The sequence below is a fragment of the Lonchura striata genome, chromosome 1 (genome assembly GCF_046129695.1).
Source record: "Lonchura striata isolate bLonStr1 chromosome 1, bLonStr1.mat, whole genome shotgun sequence".
Lineage (NCBI taxonomy): Eukaryota > Metazoa > Chordata > Aves > Passeriformes > Estrildidae > Lonchura > Lonchura striata.
The window spans coordinates 114,861,420-114,883,080 of NC_134603.1; the positions used below are offsets into that span (position 1 = coordinate 114,861,420).

General features: G+C 39.6%; 1 protein-coding gene across 3 annotated transcripts in view; it reads left to right on the forward strand.

Moving 5' to 3' along the window:
* The first annotated feature begins 3,534 nt into the window (after positions 1-3,534).
* The window catches only part of SNRK (SNF related kinase), a 39,401-nt gene continuing 21,274 nt past the window's right edge, over positions 3,535-21,661 (forward strand). Inside the window, exons 1-4 of one of the 3 annotated variants that reach the window (XM_021525884.2) lie at positions 3,562-3,637; positions 4,290-4,463; positions 13,843-13,940; positions 15,271-15,964. In XM_021525884.2, the coding sequence (XP_021381559.1) occupies positions 15,376-15,964 (589 nt within the window). In that variant the 5' untranslated portion in view covers positions 3,562-3,637; positions 4,290-4,463; positions 13,843-13,940; positions 15,271-15,375. Of the gene's footprint in view, positions 3,638-4,257; positions 4,464-13,842; positions 13,941-15,270; positions 15,965-21,661 lie in introns of those variants that run through there. The other 2 variants (XM_021525883.2, XM_021525885.3) reach the window with 2 other exon arrangements.

Sequence of the window (21,661 nt, forward strand, 5' to 3'; positions counted from 1 at the left end):
ATGGATTTGAGCCTCATGCTCCGATTATCCATTATCTAATGAAGTGTGAATTTTGACTGAAGATTTTCCACCCTGAGGGGAAAAAGCCACTCTCATCCATGGAGATTCTCCTGTGACTAATGAAGGGTGAGCTCACACTGCAGATTTTGCTATACAGGGAGTACAGGTAAGGTTACTGTTCACTGCGTAGGCCTAGTTTCATGACACTTATGAAAACATGTAATTCTGGAAATACCTACCCCTTTAATTCAGATTTGGCCAGTGGGTTTAGGAATTACTATGGAGAATGGACATACTCACAAAGGCTGGTCCAATGTCATTATTTAAGCCTCAAGCATTTTGAAACATTCCAATATTTTCTTGCACTACTTTGCATTTCAAACATGTCTCATTGGAAAGGTGCAAAATAATTTACATTATTAGCCTAATTTTTGAAACAGGTGAACCATAATGATTAATCTTTTAAAGTACATATCTCTTCTCAAATCCCATAGACTAACATTTCACACGTGTTTATACACTCCAGACTTGACAGATGGCTTATACTTTCTATATCTTATCGAAAATAAGGTTATTTTTAATGTCAGCCAGTATGTATTCTGTAAAAAACAATATAATCTACCATTTTCTTCCTTTAGTAGATTATGCTTGGATTTAGCAAGGACAAATGTTGTCTGGTCTGATTTGAATGCATGTATGCCACGAGCAATCCCTCAAACAGATGCATGAGGCTGTTGCTGTCACCTTCCCTAGACAAATACATTCAGGCTAATGACTGACAGGTAAGGTGTGTTTTGCTGTGGCACAGCTATCATGTATTAGCTGTCCTGTTTTATAACTGACGTGGGGACTGAGGCACGGCACTTTTATTGCAGGGTAAACCAGGGGAGGCCAAACAAAAGCACAGGGCCAACCTCCCCCAGCAACCTCACTGCAGCTTGAGTGATTTTACAGGCATGTAGCTATCACATTCATTATGTTTTCACTGTCAAAAAACCCTCACAAAATCAAAAGAAGGCCCTGTGCCACTGAAGACAAGACTCAGTGTAAGTGACTGTATAGGTGATAGATTCACATTACCTTGTATTGGTCTCACCCCAGAAGTATGTGATGTGATCTAGTGTAAATAGTGATAAAGCTGCCTGAAAACAGGCAATTCCATCCCACTACAGACTGTCAGACTCCTTCCAGTCCCTGCTGTCTCCATTTAAGTGCAGCATATATTCTTGACCTTCTTCTTGGTCTCACACATACTCATCTACAAAGACTCATCCCATTGAGTAAAAGAGCTGTTGTATTGCATAAGTGACCTAAGTATAGCATCTCAAAATAGCTGTGTTGCAGGTGAGAATTTTCTTTATTTTTTCCCCTGTAAATGTATCCTTTCCCACCCACCTGTTCTCCCACATAAGCAAGCATACAGAAAATTTGAGTACACCTGAGCACAATGTCCTGTGTGGCAGTGCAACAGATGATAATGTGATTCCTAGCTGATATAAAAAAGTCCTTTATGCCAAAATATTTTGCTAAGGAATTCTTAGTGGCACTGAACTGAATCATGATTTGGTCTTTGTGAGATGTGCCTTCTTCAACATGCCAATGAAAAACAAATGGAAATACGTAATTATTATTAACTAGAGACAGACTCTAGATTTAAGTTTTACAACACAATAAGCATGAGGCATCAGTTGACCACAGCAGGCTCAGAAATCCAAGTGGTCTGTATCACACACTTGTGCAAATTCAGACTTGAGAAATCAGTGATAATCAGGCAGACACAGGTGATGGGCTGGTTATTGCAATCTCCTACTTTAAATCCGTCTTGTAAATTCACCAATCAGTTGTGTTTTATTGGTGCCTGAATAGCGTAAGAGTGGAGAGTCAAGCCTGACTGGAGAGAAGAGAATTTAGACCATGGAGTGGTCCAAATTATGACCAAATAATGAAATTCTCATTCTTGTAGGAGACAGTGCCCAGACTAAACATATCCTGAAACCTTCCTGTATTTTTTGCTTTATTTCCCTTCTGAAACCTTAAAAATACAGAATCATTATGTCTTTTTTATCACCCTATTTCGGTTTAGTCATTCCCTGAACTTTTGACTTAGTGTATGCACAAAGATTTGTATTTTCTGACTTAGTGTATTCACAAAGATTGGTTTCAAGCTAAGACATTCCAGGTTAATTCAATAGCCTCTGCTGTATATAAGGTATTAACAAAACAATGATATCTAAATTTTGTAAAAGCATGGGAAAAAAATGAATATAATTTCTCAAAGATTTTCTTAAAATTAGGCTTAGCTATATAATGAGGTTTTGTATTCTCTCCCCATATATCGTGATTGGCCATTTCTATTTGAAAAACCAACCACCAGGGCACTTTTCAAAGTGACACTTTCAAGTCTTTTAATTCCCTGGCTATTCAAAGATTTTCCTTCTTTGATCTTCAGAGGAAATTCTTACATTATTTCTGATGCTCTGAGCAACCGCTTTGCTCATCCCTTCAGCCGGGTACGTGTGCAGGGAAACTCTGCTCTGCCAGGTGTATGTGTGCAGGGAAACACTGAAGCCCCTGCCAGGCTCGCTGCTCGTCCTGTTTTCTCCGCCTAGCTTCAGTGCCATCCTTTCCTTGCACTCTCCGTGCTTCCAGATGACCTCCACCATCCATGGCACTTCCACCTTCCCAGCACAGGGGAGCCCAAAGGCAGCGGGACCCGCTGCCCTCACACCATCGCTACCCAGAGCACAAGGGGCACCAAGGCCTGCTCGGGGACGCGGTGGAGTCACCGCTCCTGGAGGTGTTTGAGGAAAATCTGGACGTGCCTCTCAGTGGCTAACACCGGGGTGTTCGTCACGGGCCGAACTCGATGATCTCAGAAGTCTATTCTAATCTAATTGATTCTGCGATCGCTGCACTATCATTTATACTCTTTCTACCCAGGAATCACAGGCGTGGCTCTTTCACGACTTTAAACAGCCCTGCAGCCCAGCGTACCCTCCAGAGGGACGGGGGGCCGCCAACTCGCCGGTGGCGGACGCGTGGGCTTCTTCACCCTCTCCTCAGACCTTCAGCACTTCGTCCTCCGTTCTTTTTCCCGTGCCTAAGGGGAATTGCCCAGGACGCCCACGAAACCCAGGGCGGACGGAACCGGGCGGTCCCGCTGCCCTCCGCTCCCCCCGGGCGCCCCGTCCGCCGCCCGCCGGCAGCCCCCGCCGCCGCCATTGGCCTCCGCCGCGGCTGCGCTCGGCGCGGCCCCCCTCCGCCGCCCCGCCCGCCGCGCGGCGCAGGCGCGGCTGCGCGCGGGCGAGCGTTGGCCCCGCCCCGCCCCTCGCGGCCCCGCGCGAGCCGCGGCCGTTGTTGTCAGTCGCGGCTCGGAGGCGCAGCGGGAGCGGCCGCGGCGCCGGTCCCGTCCGAGCGCAGCGCGGGCGAGGGGCGCGACCCGCCGCAGCCCCGCCGGCCTTCCCCGCCGGGCTCTCGGAGCCCCTTCATCTCCTCCTCTGTCCCTCCTTCCCTCCCCGCTGAGCTCCCCGTCCCCGCCGCCGCTCCCGAGGGCAGTCGCAGCGGGCGCTGCCCATGCGGGGGGCGGCGCGGGGCGCGGCGCCCCGAGGAGACGCCGCCGCCGCCGCCGCTGCGGGCAGTAAGTTGCCGACGGGGATGGGCCGCGTTCGGCTCGGGCTGGGCCAGTGGGGTGTGGTGGGTTCCTTCCTCCCCCTCCCGGAGCCGGCCGAGCCCAATGGCGGCCTCGGCCCGGGGGGAGGAGGAGGCGGTGAGGGGACGTTTCCCGGCCGCCCCCGAAGGTCGGTGTGTCGGGGCTGGCGGGGCCGGAGCGGGGGGCTTGGGGAAGGGAGGGGAGAAGCCGTCGTTTCTGCGGGCGCGGCGGACTCCCGGGATGCGGGTGTTCATGCGGGATCGGCGGCGTCCCAGAATGCGGCGTTGCTGCGGGGACAGCGGGCTCCCGGGATGCAGGTGTTCGTGCAGGGACGGCGGGCGGCCGGGAGCCTGCCCTGCCCCCGGCGCGGCGGAGTGTCCGTGCCGCACGGCGCCGTGTGCCCGCGGTGACACCGGCGTGTGACCGGGGTGACACCGCTGCCTCCGCCACTCCCCGCTGCTGCTGCCCGCGCCGGCTGCGCCGCGTCTCTTCTGTTGCCGGGAAGGGGAGAAAAAATAAACAAGCGAAGCGAGAGCCCCGCGGTCCGGCCGCGGGTGCGTTTTAGGGGAATGACGGTGCATCTCGCCCCTCGGAATTCGGTGCGTAGCCAACAGGTTTGCCTTCCTCTCCTTGTGCCCAGGGCTGGAGCGTGTCCCTCCTGACAGAGGCTGGAAGTATCCCTCGTTCTTTGTCAGTACGTGCCGTGCTGTTGTCAGCACACTTACTACGTTGAATTTACTGCCTAGAGATTAGTATATAAATTGGTGGAATGACTAGCAAGGTCCTGCATGGAGGTCTTTGTGCTTATTGTCAGGTGAGTTTTGGCACCCAGGTACTTAAATTAGTGGAAGATGACTTTTAAAGATAGTTGATGTGCAATCTTGGTAATAGTTGAAGGGCAGATCCGTGTGGTTGGTTTTATTTGTTTTGTTTTGTTTTTTTCCTTTTTTTTTTTTTTTTTTTTTTGGTGAGTGGACTGAGTAAAGTGTTGGAGAACATCCACTAGGGCAAAACCCCCTATACTGATGAGAGGATGGTTGGTGACAAAATTGACCTATTTTCAGATTGGATATTTTTATTGGTAGGAGATGCTAGTATAACTGTGAAGGAAAAACCTTTATGTGGGATACATGCTTTGGGTTTTTGCTTATTCATATATAGTTTCTTATGGATCATCTCACTTCCAAGAGCTTGTTATGAATAGATGAGGGCAAAGCAGTTGTTTCCTTGCTGGTACCATTACAGTTACTGAAGCAGCTGAAGTGTACTGTATGATTTTCAGCCATCTAGCATGAATGAAGTGCATGCAAATATGCTTACGCCTGCCCTCTGTAGTGCAGTCACTACTTAGTCATATCTGCTGCTTTTTTGGAGTTGTTTATTATGGGTATATTTGGATCTTCAGGCACCGGGGAAGGACCAGTTTATCGAATCTCTGTGAAGTGAAGTCTGTATAGAAGTGTTTACCAGCAAATGTTTATTGTGTTACAGTTAAGCCTTTCTTTCAAGGCATGCACCATTAGGAACTGGGTTAAGGAATCCTGGGACTTTTTTGGCAGATATATCACAGAAAGTGGGAAATTGGCTTGTGGTTGTTTTTGTACTATTGCTAATCCTTTGAATGAATTGGAAACAAATAAGAACTAACAATCATTGCCAAACAATGCAATCAAATTTTACCTTGTGAAACATGTCAGAATGTTTACTTAGACTAATGTCTGCCCCTTTGACTTCTAGTGCATACAACATCCAGATTAGAGGACTTAATAATATAAACTAAGGAGGAGGAAGTCGAGTCTTGTCTATTAATTTTCCTGAATATCCTAAATGACCAGAAAAGTGTAGAATGATGACATGGTTTTTTTCAAGTGATTGGAAAGAGAAGCTTACCTGACTGTTGGAGCTTTGCCTGGTAGGCAAGGTGGCATCTAAGACAGCACATTCATCTAGCTCTTTTATGAGGATGTTTATGATCCACACTTGAGGCTTTAATGGAAAACAGGGAAAAGAGAGAATTGCATCTTAAGTGTACTTACTGTGTTACGGTTTTTGTTTTCATTTTACACAATTGAGAAGCAAGAAAGTACACTTTGAGTGCTGGACACCCCTACAGGTTACTGTTGTTCCTTGAATCATTCTGCTATGAGAACTGATACTGCCATACAGTGTGGGTGGTTGCACTGTAATAGTCTACCTTCTGATTATTTTAAAGAAATAGTATGTTAAAGGTGTGCATGCTGTTATGCTATGGCAGATATTCTTTACTTGCAGTAGTCATCTTGTGTGCTTTTCTGACCAACCTGGTCTCTTCTGCTTTCGAATCATACTTGGATAATTCTTTTGCAGTCCGCACCTTCAGCGTATCATTGTCCCTTTTATCCCACTGGCAACTGTAATGCCAAAGTAGCATCTTTGTTTTGCTTGGCCTGCCTTGCTTTCAAGGGCACAGTATCCTGGTGCAGCTAGGTTTTCTTCCTCGCAATGTGTCTCTTGTGAAATAATGCACTTCCTTTTTTGGATTCTCAAAATTTCACTGAAATGCTATAGCTGTAAAACTTACTGGTTAACTTCTGTCCATTCCTATTAATAGTGTTTATGGTTATGTCTTAAAATAAGAAACCAATAAAATGTGGTTCAGATCAAGGATAGAGGGCTGAGCTGCAGTTTATGATGAATACAGTAATATTAAATTGTATAAGCTCTCAACTTTAGTAGCCTCTGCGGTTCTGCCCATCTTTTGTGTCACATTATTTTCAAGCACTTAACTGAAATGCTACAGCTGCTATAATAATGTAAAGTACCTGTAGTTTTAATACACATAACACTATTATGTAAGAGCTTAAGAGGATTTGAAAAAAATATATATTCCCTTACAATTCTAGGATAACTCAGCCTGGCAGAGTTCTAGTACACATAAGTTGATTGAGTCACCAATGTTAAGACCTTAATGAGAAATAATTATACTTGCAAAGTGCAAAACAGAGCATGTTCACTTTCTGAAAAGCTGAATCCCTCTGTTAGAGTGATCTTCTACAACAGTGCTGGGACACAAATGTTACACTGTATTTGTCAGCCTATTTTCTTTCTTTATGTATCATTGTGGGTTTTCCTGCAGCAATCTCCTGTCTAGTTACTGGCTGGATTTTATTGAGAGATGATAGCCTAGGCTTTAGTATAATCTTAGTTCATGTTAAAGCATGGCAAATTTCATGTGTCTGGCCGTTCCTGACTAATTTAGGTTGCTATGAATGAGAATAAGGTATTGAAACTGAGTAACTATTGGTTGGAGTAAATTTATCAGGATTTAAGCAGTTTGTATCCTAGATGGAAAACACCAGTCTCATAGTGGCAACTTAAGTCAATTAAGTACTTGAATTTTATATTACCAGATTTATTGCTAATCAAACAAAACTATATGATATTTGACCTTGAAGATATTAAGAAATTTAATAGAAATTATTATTGTTTGTAATAGGTACTAAGAGTATGCACACATATTTGCATCTGAACACTTGTGTTCGAGATGTGTGTGATGTTTTCACCTCCCTTGATATAGGAAGAAAATCATGTTTGTGGTTCTGAATTTATACAACAAAGATGTAGTTTTTAAAAAAGGGCTAACTTTGAAATGTTATGCCACACTGAAGTGTTCATTGATTCATGGCAGAATGTTTAGAGCTCCTCTTAATGGTCTTAGCTGCACTGCCTGGCATGACAAAATTATGTGGTAATGTTAATAAATAGACATTTGAAAAAGGTGAAACAATTCTGACAGTTCATGAACATGGAGTAGATTAAGCAGCTTTTCTAAAGGAGTTTAGTTAGATGGAGTTATCTGCTTTCTGCAAAGTTTCTGCAGTAAGTTTCCTAAATATAAAGATTTAGTGTGCTGTTTAAAAGATGGTGATACCATCATGAATCACCTGATATGCAAAATATCTATTCATCAGTTCACGTTCCTAGTTACTTTGGGGGAAGAAAAAAGAAGAAAACAATTAGGGGATTTAGAATATTAAGTCTTCAAAAATCTACTTGGATATTATTTATAAGGCTTGGAAAAGTGTAATTTTGGGCTAGGGAGTCCAACTACCATGACTTATCTCTGTTGCTTATGCAATTGCTGTCTGAAATATTTGATCTGGATTGGTTAAATCTATGAATGTCTGTAACTAAGATATCCATGCTAGTTTTTTGTAGTTGGGGAAAAATTTTCTGCTGGTGGGAACTGCAAAACATTACATTATCAGCTGAAATGAATTTTTCTATGTATTATGACATCACAGGGTCTGAACAAAGTTTTATAACTGATTTACAGATCCAGAAAGAAAGTGCTAGCAGATATCATAAAACTTGGAGCAAGTCCTTTTAAAAGATGTTATCACATACTGGTATGCAGAAGATAATTAATGAGATGTGGCTATTTAGGAAGATCTGGGGTTTTTTTAATACAATAATACTGCAAGAACAGCTTCAGTGCTTAAATGCTGTATTGATGAAGCCTCTGGTATGTGAACAGGGTAGTGTCTCTCTTGCTTTTTTTTCATTAAAAATGAAAGGCCACATGCTGGCCTTCAAGAGAAGGCGTAAGAGGAAAACAGATACAACATGAGATTAATTGCTTTTGGAGCTGTGGCTGGTGTGAGGACTTTAAATAGTGTAAAGCTATTGCTGAGTTTTTAAATCTGTAGGGCAGCTTGTATTTGTCTTGTGTAATACCTCCTCTTAGAAATGGAAAGTACCTTGTGAACTGCGGGGAATTATCAGCAAGCTTGTGAAAGTACTTTGGGCTTTTAACATATTTCACAATTGGAACCAGTGCCAGTAACTACCGATGATGGGTTTGTCAGTGGCTCTTAGTTCCATCAGTCTTAGTGCATCTGTCCTCTTAATAGCTTTGGAGTCTAGTGTGTAATCATAATCTTGCTGTTACTGCTACTGTCTTACTATTGCTTTGGAGTCTGTACATCAACGTAGTCTCTATTTTTTCTCATTCACCTGCTTGGAAAGGAAAAGGAAATAGATGTTCTTGACTTTTAAAGTGGAGGCCTTGAAGGACCAATTCAGATCCAGTGCCTTCTTTAAGTTGTCTGTATTGAGGGTGATTCTCATAGATATCAACTATCAGGTGGAGTTTCTACAACACAGTTCTCAAATTTTAGTTTGCTCTTTGCTGGTCTTCTGCAGACCACTTAGCTTAGCTGTGTGAAAAAGGAAAGTTTAAATTGTGTATGCTTGTTGGTACTGCTCTAATCTTCAAGTAATCTGTAGGTCTGAAAGTTTGGGAATTCCTTATCTAAGAAATAAATGTGTTTTTTAATGGATGATATCCAGATCATGCATTGTATCTTTTACATTTTCCTTTCCTTATGCATTGGATCTACTTCCAAGTGTCTTGCTCTTAGAAGTCAGGTCATGCAAGCTCTAATTGTTTTCTATTACAAAATGCTGTTAGTCACTTTTTTCTTCTTAAATCTATAATAGCACTGCCATTCCCATCCTCCAACATTTTGTTGGTCCAGGAGCAATGTTTTACCAAGTTTATTGATTTGCCAAATATTTCTGCTGCTGGGTATTCATTGAATAATGGACCTTTCAATTGAAGAATTCTTGTTGGCATTTTGCTTTTACTTCAATACTAAGAAGAGTTAAGTCTAGACGTCAGTAGCTCTAATGCCTGTGATACACTCTAAAATTATGAAATGCATTTCATTAGAGATTTCCCAAATGTTTAGAATGGCAAAACTTCATCAGCAATTGGCACCTCTTGTATCTTTTCAGAGCAAAATTCTACAGACTGTTTAAAACTAAGGAGTACAGTTAAGTTTCACAGGTTAATTCTTCTTTTTATGTTTGTAACACAGCATTACTTGATAACTCTTCATCATGATCTTCATAATTTTAGTAGTAGTCTGTACTGAATAGTAGAGAGGTTTACTGATATATCTTGGCATTTCAGTGACACAGTATGGGCTGGATATGGACACTGATGCTTAACAGAAAAATGAAAGAAGTGCATGTACACCTTGAAAAAAAATTCCTTTAGTGTTTTATTCTGGAACTGGAGCAGGATAGTTTATAGGATTTGTCATCAGTGAAAGGGAGGATATGTGTGTGTATACTATGGTGCAGTCATATAAAGTGGAAAATAAAACTTTAGATGGCATTGCGTATATAAGGGCTGAGTTGTAACACAGCTGTCTCTGTGAATTGTGTCTTCCTCTGCCCCGCAAAAGTGCTGCTTGTACAAAATGTTTGGCTGTAGGGTGAGTGTAGATTGCCATTATGTCTTTAAGTGCCTTTGAATGGTAGTTGTGAAGGCCACAGAAAGGTAGAAGAGGAAGGGCTCTGCTGGATCATGACACCTGTATGCAAACAGAAGGAGAATATACTTCCCTGGAATCCTGACTTGAGTCTTGAGTATTCAAGAAATAGTGGGTACTAGGAGCTTAAGAAGTTTGAAATACGCTGGAGGAGTTGCATAATGATAAGTTTTCAGGGCATGTGATATGCATTGAATGTATGTGTTCTTCATGTGTTGCTCTTGCAATGCCTTTTACCTGCTTCTGGTGCGTTGGTGCACCCTTATACCAGAAGAAAGGTGATAAAAATTCCTCTGGGGAAGTGAAGGTCATATAGTAACAAGACAGACTGTTTTTAAAGGTTCATAGATTACCCTGTTAAGATACCTTATGTTAGGATGGCAGATAAAAATTGGGAGGAAATATTGGAAATAAACGAAAAATAACATTTGCAGTTTATCTACTGAGTTAATATGTTCTTCAGTTTGCTCTCAGATTCCAATGATTTGTACAAATTCTTTTCAGAGTGAAAAAAAAAAAATTGCCTCTGAATCTCTCTATTCTGTGTATGTAAAATTTTGGATTTCGTATTTCTAGGAACACAGTCAACATAAGTCTTGCCCTCAATATACAGTTATGCAGTAAGTAAATAATTGATATAGATGTCGTTACTTATCTGAGACAAAAGAGAGCAAAAGGAGAAGCAGGGTAAAACTTCAGTCTATCTGGTGAATGTGTATAATGTGTGCATCCACTGAATTAATTCTAAACTCCTGTTACAGAAAATGAAAGCATGTGCTTTTACAAAATTATTCATCTGATCTCTTTGGCTATCTGCTTTAGGGCACAATTTGTTTTATCACAGACTCTTATCTGTGTTGACTGACTCTCCATTTATCGTGAAGGGAGACAGGAATGGTTAGCTGTCTGTGGATGGACAAGTCTCAGTGAAGATTACTTCAGCTTTTATGTCTGTTAGACTGATGATGCAGGGAAGCCTCTGCATTGATAGCTTTTCAACATTTTGTTTAAATGGCACCCCGAAGCTTCATTTTCTAAAGTAAGCTAATACACCCATTAGGGTAAGATGAACTAGGCTGGTCTTACATGCAGTGTGTAATCTAATGAAACTTTTTGAAAAGGGTGAATTGCTTAAAGAAAAACTAGTGTCTCTGAAACATGCCTCTTTTTCTAAACAGATCTATTCATCCATATTTTAAAGATGGTTGAATCACAATACTGTTGCTAAGCTTCTTAATAGGATGCATGTGATATTACAAAACAGCTCCTGCAGATCTCCATTAGGGGCTGTTTGCAGTGTTTTGTGGGATAGGTATATGAGCTTCTGTGGAAAGAAGGATATGTTATTAATTTATTTACTGGTAAATGTTTATATTGCATAAAATCAGTAGCGGGGGCATAGCTGAGTTCTGGTACAATTAGAGAAAAATGTATTTTTAGAACCATAATTAGCCGCATGGATTAAATGCTACTAATGGTTAGTTAACTCATCAACTAGAAAAACCAAACTCTAATGCTTAAATGTAATGCTAAAAAATGAACTTATCAGGGGTTTAACATAATGTGAATGAAAAGACAGGTAAATATTTTCTGTGATATAAGTGTCTCTTAAATGCTGTTTTGCAGGCTGTCATTTGGCTTGCTGCTAACATGTGGCTGGTGGAAATTTTGCTTATTGTCTGCTTTAGTCTGTAGTTCCTTCACTTGGGAAAATGTTCAAGAGGTCACATTGTAAACTGGATCACCAAAATGATCCATCATTAAAAGTAATCCTGTTTTGGAGGGTCATGGCAAAACTAGACACTTGTGTGGTTTCATCTATAGTCAACCCCAGAAGTTTTTCTTTTGTAACTAAGGAGACAACAACACAGGGTCTCAAAGAGGCTCTGGCTTGAAATAGTGGATCCTTAAGTACTGTCAAAATTCTACTTTCTTCCTCTTAAGAGAATCTGAGAAAGAGAAACTGCTCTGAAATGTACTGGTATGGCAACTATTCTCCTTTAAATGGAATATTTAAACTGTAACCAAGGCTTGTATCTATATACACTATGACATTTTTGCATCCACTTACTACTGCTGAACAATTCTAAACTTCTGTATTTTCAAACCGTGTGTTGCATCTGAGATCCCTGTATTTAGCTGTGGGAGCTTCATCTATGCAGATTTATTTTAAAACCACAGAGATAAGGATTAGTTGGTCTGTTATTGTGGAGACTACAAGTTAAACTGTTAATGAATCTCCAATTATTTTATTACAGTTAATGGGACTGCAACATTAATAAACATAGTTTATCTTCCATTTCTGTAAGCTCTTATCCTATTGATTATTCTCTGATATATTTCTCCGTGGCTTAGACATAACTGTTTTTTGCTGGAATTCTGTTGACAGGTTGATTTTTATGTGTATTCTGTGATTTAGAGTTAAATCACTTGTTGTGCTTATACAATGATGGTTGAAAATGTGCCAAGTGAACAAAGTAATCTTTCCTTACTGCTGAGTGTTGCAGTTAAATTCAGACAAGCTGTCTTAATTTGTGTGCTCCAGTTTTCTTTTAATTTCTTTAATCTAGAAGCAGTTAGGAGACGGATTAGGATGCTGTGGAGACAGCAGTACTATAAAAGCATGTTTGTGTGGGGAGTTTTGTTATTGTTATTGGGTTTTTTAAAGTGCTGGCAATCCCTTTAGGAGTGAGACTCTGCAGTTGCACAACCATATAGGGCACAGCTGATTAATATATCCCCTCCTGCTTCATGCAGGCTTATATTAAGTGGTTAATGTGTATACATGGAATGTTTTTCATTAGTCTTCATTTTGGGATTAGGTCAGTATAATGGAACATTATACAACTATACATTTTATAATTTTAATTCTATAATTTTTCAATTGCTTGAGAACATTGTCAGTGTGCAGTTGCAGTGGTAGTGAAAATACCCTCAAACCTGGCCTAAGAAGATATAATAGAACAAACCAGAAAATGAGTAGAGAAGGGTGAGAAGAATGCTAAAGCCTGTGGAATAACCTCTGCAAAAGGATTTATAGACTAGGATTAGAATAAAATTGAGCTGAAGCTAGGAAGGGAGGAAACTAATTCTGTGAGTTGCTTGAGGCAAGGTAATGGAGTATGATAGTTCTTGTTTTGGAACAGACGGTGAATGAGAAGATGCACAAATTATCAAGAGATTAAAAACAAACAAGGGGAAGTGGTTCTTCTCACAGAATATAGTTAAGTTATTCAGCTCTGCTGCAGTCTGTTCTTCACAATTCACATGCTTTAATAAAGCACCTGCCCAGTTTCACAGGGCGTGGTGGGGTAGAATCAATCAAGTGCTATTAAACACAAACCCACTGCTCTCAGATATAAAGAAGTTTTCGGATCTCTGAAAGATAAGGAGAGTTTTATTGTTTATTGTTGTATTTGCCATTGTATTATGTTGTTCCCTATGCATTCTGTAATAGTTTCTACCAGGTAGGAGAGTGGGCATTTAGTTTAATGTAGTATGCTTTAATTCAGTTTTGTGCTTTTATTGAATAAGGACGGGATGGTGTTACGTGGGAATGGTAGGGGAAGGTCTGTAAAATGAGCAGTTTGTGAAGTGTTGGGAAGCAGATATGCCAACCATCGTTTTAGTGGAGTGGCTTTTGAAAGAGCATGTGAAGCATAGTGCTTACTTGTAGAATAAAAGGGTGTGTACAGCAACACAAAACCCAGTGAAGTTTGTTGAAGCTTGATGACTGTTTTTAAAGAAACATAAAACCTCAAACCTCAAGATTTATATTGTTTGTTGTTGTATTAATGCTTGTTGTACTTAACCCTGTTCCTTGTCTAGGTTATGAAATTTTGGAAGTTAATTGATTTCATTGAAATTTTACAGGCGTGGAGGTCTCAAACTGAATTCTCTGGGTTTTGTGGAAGCAGACAGCAGGATAGTGAAGAGGTTGTACCATGGCTCCAGCTAAAAGAAGCAGTAAGGTGAGCTTGTTAAACATCACAGAATCCTCATAGGACCCCCAACCTTGTAATTGAATTCATATGAAACCAGGTTCATTAGTTTCACTGTGAAATAACTTGTTTAGCAGGGAGTGTTTTTAATCTCATGCTTACATTTCAACTTGAGAATAACTAATGTAAGGGGTTGTTTGGTTGCCAGCTTCCTTTTCAAAGTTTTTCATTTTGAAGTTCAGTTTTGAAACTGAAAATATATTCTAAAGAGCTGTTTTTTCTCTATTTTAGAGTAGGCAATGAGCCAGCTAATTTTCATATTTCTAACTACTTTGCACTCAGAGTTGGAGAAATGGTTAGCTTTTTGATAGCTACAGTTTTTTATTTAAACCTCAATCTAAGTTAACAATGCAGGAAAAAGTTCTGGGAGGTTTTATATGTAGGAAAAAAAAAGACAATGGGATGCAAGACCTTCAAAACCAGTTTTGAATATGAATATTTTATAAGTTGGGTCTGGTTTGCTTAAATGCCAAATACCTAGTAAGCAGGAATTCACTACACAAAAGCTGAACTCTTGAGTCTTCTCTGCTTCTTTCCTACTCTTCTTCCGCTTCTCCTCACTCATTCCCAGGCCTGATGAACATATGCAGCCTACCTCCAAACTTTTTATCAACAGTTTGTATAACTTCAGTCAAAATATTTAATAAAACTTAGTGGTAAAATTTATTTATCACTGAGTACATCCACAGTTTCATTTCAGCCTTCAGAGCGTTGTTCACTTGCATTAATTACAGTATTGATTGATAATGCTCAAGCTAATTAGAGTAACAAAATTAAGTGTTACATGTCACTTTGAGCTTTACTAAACAGAAAGCTGTTAAAAAGGAGGAGCTAAAAGTCTCGAGTCATGCCATGACAACTTTGTATTAGAGCTGTTTCATGCGCAATATGAAGGGATGTGCCAAAAAAAGATGTATTAGGTATGTTTCTCTTGATGATATTCTGTGCTGCCCAGCTGTTTTATAGTGTATCTGGAAAAGTTAGATTTCAGCTTTGCTAATTGTAACAGTCTTTATAACACCAATTTCTTCAAGTGCTGCTTGAAAGGTTTCTGACTCAAGGCAATGAAGGCCACTGAATTTGTGACAAATTTTCATTATTGCAGTGTTGAAACTCATTTTCTTCTAGCATACTGATAATGTGATGTCAGAAATCTGCAAGTTAGCACAGTCTACTTTATTAAATCCTTTGCAAAAATTTCTGAAGATTATTTAATAAATCTGTAGTAATGTGCTAATGTAACTTGAAGTAATTACAAGCACTTTTATACAAGCATGTAATCTTTTCTCTTTGTTTTTAGGTATGCTTGGCAGTGATTATGGACTATTTATTTGCATCAGATACTCTTATATGAAAATACCACGTTTCCAAAGAGCTTAAATATTATTTCATCTTCTGAAACAGAATGGCAGGCTTCAAACGAGGATATGATGGAAAAATTGCAGGATTATATGACTTGGATAAAACTTTGGGCAGAGGCCATTTTGCTGTGGTCAAACTTGCTCGGCATGTCTTTACAGGTGAAAAAGTAGCAGTAAAAGTCATTGACAAGACCAAACTGGACACTCTTGCTACTGGACATCTCTTTCAAGAAGTCAGGTGCATGAAATTAGTGCAGCATCCCAACATTGTGCGGCTGTACGAAGTGATTGACACCCAGACAAAGCTTTATCTCATCTTAGAGCTAGGGGATGGTGGAGATATGTTTGATTACATCATGAAACATGAAGAAGGTCTCAACGAAGACCTGGCAAAAAAATACTTTGCTCAAATAGTTCATGCTATATCCTACTGCCATAAACTGCATGTAGTTCATAGAGACTTAAAACCAGAGAATGTGGTTTTCTTTGAAAAACAAGGACTTGTGAAATTGACTGATTTTGGCTTCAGCAACAAATTTCAGCCTGGAAAGAAGCTCACTACAAGCTGTGGATCTCTTGCATATTCTGCTCCTGAAATTTTACTTGGGGATGAATATGATGCACCAGCAGTGGGTAGGTATATCTGCTTTGAATTCAACCAATAATCTGTAAACATAAATACCATGATCTTGTACCTCTCTGTTCTGTTTCAAGATAATGCCAAATACAGAAGGCAGCTAACTGGCAAGAAGTAATATAACCTAGATGAATTGTGGATGAGGTTATGCTGGAGCAGCTCTGTTTGAAGGAGATACTCAAACATTCTCAAAATGTGTAAAAGTTCTTGTATGAAATGATGCAATTGTTTACATTGTAATTCTTAATTAATAATAATGTGGATGCAATAGGTATATTTGTAAATACTCAGAGAGAACCCATCTTCTTTTTGAAAAGTTGCCTGTTCCAAATTTATTTTTAACATGACCTTACACTCCCTTGTACCCAACCATGAGTGATTTTCTTTGCTCAATTTAGCCATGTAAGAGTAGCATTGTGGGGCCAGGCTGCTTGCATGTTCTGCTTCAAGGTGGTGTGAAGCCATGAGTACCAAGTACTAACTCAGCTATCAAACGAGGAGACAGGAAATTAAAGAAAGCTTCAACTCCCTCTTTCCCACCTCTGCCCTTTCATGGTCTGAGAACCAAAAGTAGTGGATGAGTTCCCAGTTGCTCCTGATTGTGTAAAAGGTAAAAAAATAGTAATGTGCAAATGAGTCTTCATGTTTCTAGCTCCAAAGTGGAGTGTGCAGGGTGGACTGCTACATGTAATTCTCTTACTGTCTCTCTTAGGTCTACTGCTTATTGTAGTAGAAGTAATTTAGAGTCTTTTTAGAATAGCTGTAAACATTAATGGGGTCACGGAATATTGTCCTCTAGTCATACAGATAGCTTAAATCTGTAATACAACTCACTTCTCCAGGAGGTGTAGGTACATATACTTGAAAATAGTGCTTCAAGGATAGCTTTTGGTAGACAACATGCCTCTTGTTCTTGTTTGCTCAGTATCTGATACTTGCATGGGTGTTAATAGCTCCCATTAGGACTCTGTACATGGCTCTGCGTGTTTTGTTTTGTTTTATAGTAGTGACTGTATAGTATAGTAGTGACTGTAGTGATGGTTTAAATTAAGACAGTTGTCCAGGTTTTTGCTAATTTACCTGAGGTGAACAATTGGCTAATTTTGTGTGTTGACAGGCACACTGTTCAGCTACAATTCTCGCATTATTTTTAAGTATAAATATTTTTAGCTATTAGGTAAAATATTTAGGTTCTTTGCGTAAACATTTGAATAACACTTTGTGGCTTCTGTCTTTGAATAGGTATTGTACTCTGTGTTTTCCGGACTTGAAAGTACTTTCCCAAGTGTGCTATAATTAGGAATTTTGGATCTCTGTTATTTCTGGGTTTGCAAATCAATGTTGATGGTACAGTGTTACTTTACAAATTGATTTCTGCTTAGAGTCAGATGATTCAGGTGAGTTGGTTCTGGTTTTATTAGTGCCAAACTAGAGCTCCTAACTGCTGAGTTTTTCTGTGTTCTCTTATCTCCTTCTGAGAATTTCCTGAAGCATAATTTCCTGATAGCAGTGGCCTTCAAAACTAGATGTAAAAGTGCATTTGTTAGATATTCTATACAATGCTTTATGTGCATTACTTCTTGAAAAATTGAATAGCAGTCAAATTTTGGAGGATGAGCAAAAAAATAGGTTTTGATACTGCTGCCCAGTTGAAGATGCTTGGGAGAAAGGAGGTGTGTGTAGATTAATGGGGGAAGGGGAATTAGGAGCATTATGACCAGATGGTCCAAATTGAGTTATATAGTTAACAAAGCATGCTTTGGACCTCTTAATGATGAATGTAATCATGTTTGTTAGAGGACTCTGTAAACACTTAGAGAGGTAAACTTCTGAATAGTGCTAAAAGAAAATTTTTTAATGGATTCATAGAGGGGGAGATCTGGTTAATATGGAATGGATTGATGTGAACAGTAGAAAAATTAGGAAAAAAATGAAATTCTTTAAACTAGTGTCAAAGGATGCCAATTGTTTTCTATTTCTGAGAATATTTAAATACACCTCAGTAGTTAGTTCTTGCTTGCTTATTCCCCAGTATGCTGTCTCAACTACTAGATACTTAAAACTTCTATCCTAGTTGAGCAATTGCAGTGCTTGTATCCTAACAAGCACTGCAATGACAAGTGGCATATTTTTCATCACTTTGTAATGCACTACGAAATCTCTCTAAAGTACTGTCAGTTACCAGAGCAAAAATACCACAATTTACTATAAGATTCCAATAAGGTGATGACCTTAAAGGCTCTGGATTTTCCTTTTCTAACTCTGGGGAAAAAGGTAAGATACACTATACATATTTTTTAAATATGATTTAGTATTTTAAGTGCAAAGATCATGGGGGGAAAAAATAGGGCCTTTTTTAAAGCCCTCTTTCCCCTAAAAGAAATCTTAAACATAACTTTAGGAAATCTATCACTAAAATTGTAATTATGTAACTGAGAAAGGAGCTTCTGCAAACCTTACTTAAACTTGAAAGATAAATATTTGTGCTAGGATGAGGTTGTACTTGTAAACTAGGGGTATGTATAAATTCAGAAGTAAACATTTTCAAGAAAGAAATTTCATCAGTTACATTGTGATGCAAGTAATGTGCAAGGTATGCATGTATAGCTTGAAATAGTGGTGGAGTGCTGTGAATTCATTCAGCTGTCAGCTGAATGGGGCTATTAATATTGCAATAATAGTGACTGACAATGACAAAGATTCTTCCACCATTACAGCTGAACCAATCTAAAAACTTATTCCTTAGTAAAAAGGAGGTCATGCTTTCCCCAGTGCAATGACATGGTCATGCCCCCTTGTGAGCACCTGACCACTTGAAATCCAACTTAGTTTACTAAAATGACAAATTGAAATGGATTCCCCTGCTTACACTCTGTTCATATTAAAGTACCTTTGCATTAATTTTGTTTTTAAAACCCCGCACCTGTTTTTATTCATGCAAAATTGTTGCAAAAATTATGGAAGAAAAATTGATCAGGGTGTATGATGGGGTTTTTTTTTGGCCAAAGAGTTTGCCACAAATGTGGCTTTTTGGATGTCTTACGAATAATATTAGAATGAGTATATAAAGGAAGGTAATTTACATTTTCTTTCAACAAACAACTGAAATATTTAGGGCAAGTCTTTATTAAGTTATATACTTAATAAAGATAATAGAAAAGCTTTTTGAAAACAACTGTTTCAGCTAGTTGAGGGATTAATCTGCCCTTTGCAATGTCACTTGAAAGTTTGCACACTTGAAAAGAGCCTAGTTAATTTAGGCCTCTCATTTCCTTTTGTGTTTAAAGCTGTAGCTATAATGATGCAAGAGGAATATTGGGCAATGATCATATGTTCCCAGGGCTTGTCGAAAAGCTGAGCAAGTCAGATAATGAGAAGTTCTGTTGCTTGTACTTTTCCATGTTTTTCTTTTATACTTAATTAAAATTTGTTCCAATCAGAGGAAAGTGAGAGGACTGTTGTTGGACATGAAGTTCATTTCCTAAATCAGTGGACATGCTACTTTAGGTCAGAGTTCTGTCTAGAGCAGTGGTGTGATACCATGAGCTCCATCAGTATTTAAAAGTTGATAACTACAGATGAGAGAGAACAGTGTGCTTCTGCTGTTTTTGCTCTACCAGCATCAACAGAAATTGGTTCATTAAATAAACAGAAATTGCCTCTTTCCTAGGTGATAAAATTTAGTTGGAATTTTTCAGATTAGTTGATTCTTCCAGAGGAGGGCAGGTTCTATTTTAACTGCTTGGCATCTCTACAAAGTGTGAAGTGCTGTGTAGGCTACAGCAACACTGGAAGACACAAACACTTGTGATAGGTTCATGTTATTGTAGTTGGGTATTGTGCAAATGCATGGAAACATTTGCAGAATAAATTCATTCTTCTGGGGATGAAAAATGGGTAAATTCAGATTGTGGCATTGGGATTTTGTACATTTAGCACAAATGAGCTGGCCTTGAGAAAAGTACTGTAATACACAAATAACATTTTAGTTATCATCACAGTTAATTATCATTGCAGTTTGTCCTCACAGCAACACAAAGAGAATGGTGGCAAGATGTTCTCTTAAAAGACATGACTAACAAGAATATTGTGGTTACTGTAACTCAGTGCTACTCAACTGGCACTTTGTAGTCCAAATCCAACTTTCTGCTGCCCTGGAAGTTGCAGATAACTTCTGCTGCTTTAGTAGTTGGATAGGGGCTTGCACAACTCAGACTTGGATATCTTCTGTCAATGTGCTAAAACTACATATTCATTACCTAGTCATATGTTTTTGATTACAGAAGGAAACAGAGGCTTTGTTATACATACGCTCTGCTTTCCCGAGATGACGATACACTGCCTTTAGACCCACCTTGTGCCTGTTGGAATGAACCCAAATTATTTTCTTTTCTTTTTGCATCAAGACTTTGCAAGGGCTTTTTAATACAGTGTTGCTGGAATGTGCTTAGTGTTTCAAAGCTTCAGCCATGTTCACAGGGTGCTTGAGCATAGCCAGCTAGCCCCAGTGACCCTGTCTGGCCTGTGTGGGGCTAGTTTGGATATTCCTGGGTGTGTATAACACTTCATTCTCAAACCGAATGACTAATGTAAACCTTTGCCCAGTGGCTATATACAGTAACCTTCTGCACTTAAAAAAAACACTGAATATAAGATCTGACTGACTGGTATTAAAGAAACAAGGTTGTAAGATACTTGCAGATCATAAACAGTATCAAATAACTGAGCATACCTGGCAGCATTTTGGAGTTTCAGTATGCTCAAAATCAGATTAGAGCCAAGTTCTCAGAAATGAGAAGCATTTCTCTGCTTGGTTTTGTTTTGAAAATCTCCCTTTTTATTGTTGTATTTCAGCACTTCAAACCGTTTATACTTAGAAACATTATCGAATGAGCTTGAGGCTGGAAGGGTGCTGAAAGTGTGATACTTGGCTGCTTCCAGTATAAAGTGTGCCTCCTCTTCTTTTTTGCTTGCATCAGTGCAGAGCTACCCCTTTTCCTGTGCTGCACTCTACTGCGTGGCTGGCCATTTGATGAACTGACTTTTATCAGCTAACTTGACAGAAAACTCTTAGAAAGCCAAAAGCTGTCAGGAAACCTGGTCTCTGCAGGCTTTACTTCTGCCAGGTTAGCAGAGCTGTTTGTTCCCTTAGGATTGAGTGGAAGAGGTGGTGCACAGGAAGTGAAGAGAGGGAATGTGGAGCTTGGAGTAGAATTCTGGAGGAGAGTGGTAGGACCTGTCTCTTGCGTTAGCAAGTTTAGGTAATATCAGCTCTGCTTGGCTCACTTACTTTCCAATTTCTGTGTAAGAGAAACACTTCTGACTGAAATTCATCATCACTGCCAGTGTATTTTTAGGAGAATTGTACACTCTAGTTCTTGGCTTCAAATGTTTTTTGAAGCAAAACAGAAGGAATTGATGTGAGTACTATAGGTGTATGTTTGTCCTGCTGTCTTCTCTAGTGTACTGGTGTTAGCTGTGCTTTTCTGCCTTCATCTTGCTTTGCTGTGTGTTTCATGTTGCTGAAAAAATTGAGTCAAATCAGAAATTAACTTCTTATACTTTTTAGAAGGGGCAAATGGAAGGAATTGATGGTAAAACACTTTCAGAAAGAGTCTTGAGGATAACAAAGTATTTATGTTCTGTGGCGAATTGCATGCAAATAGTGAGGTTTTTTTTTAATGAAATGGGAG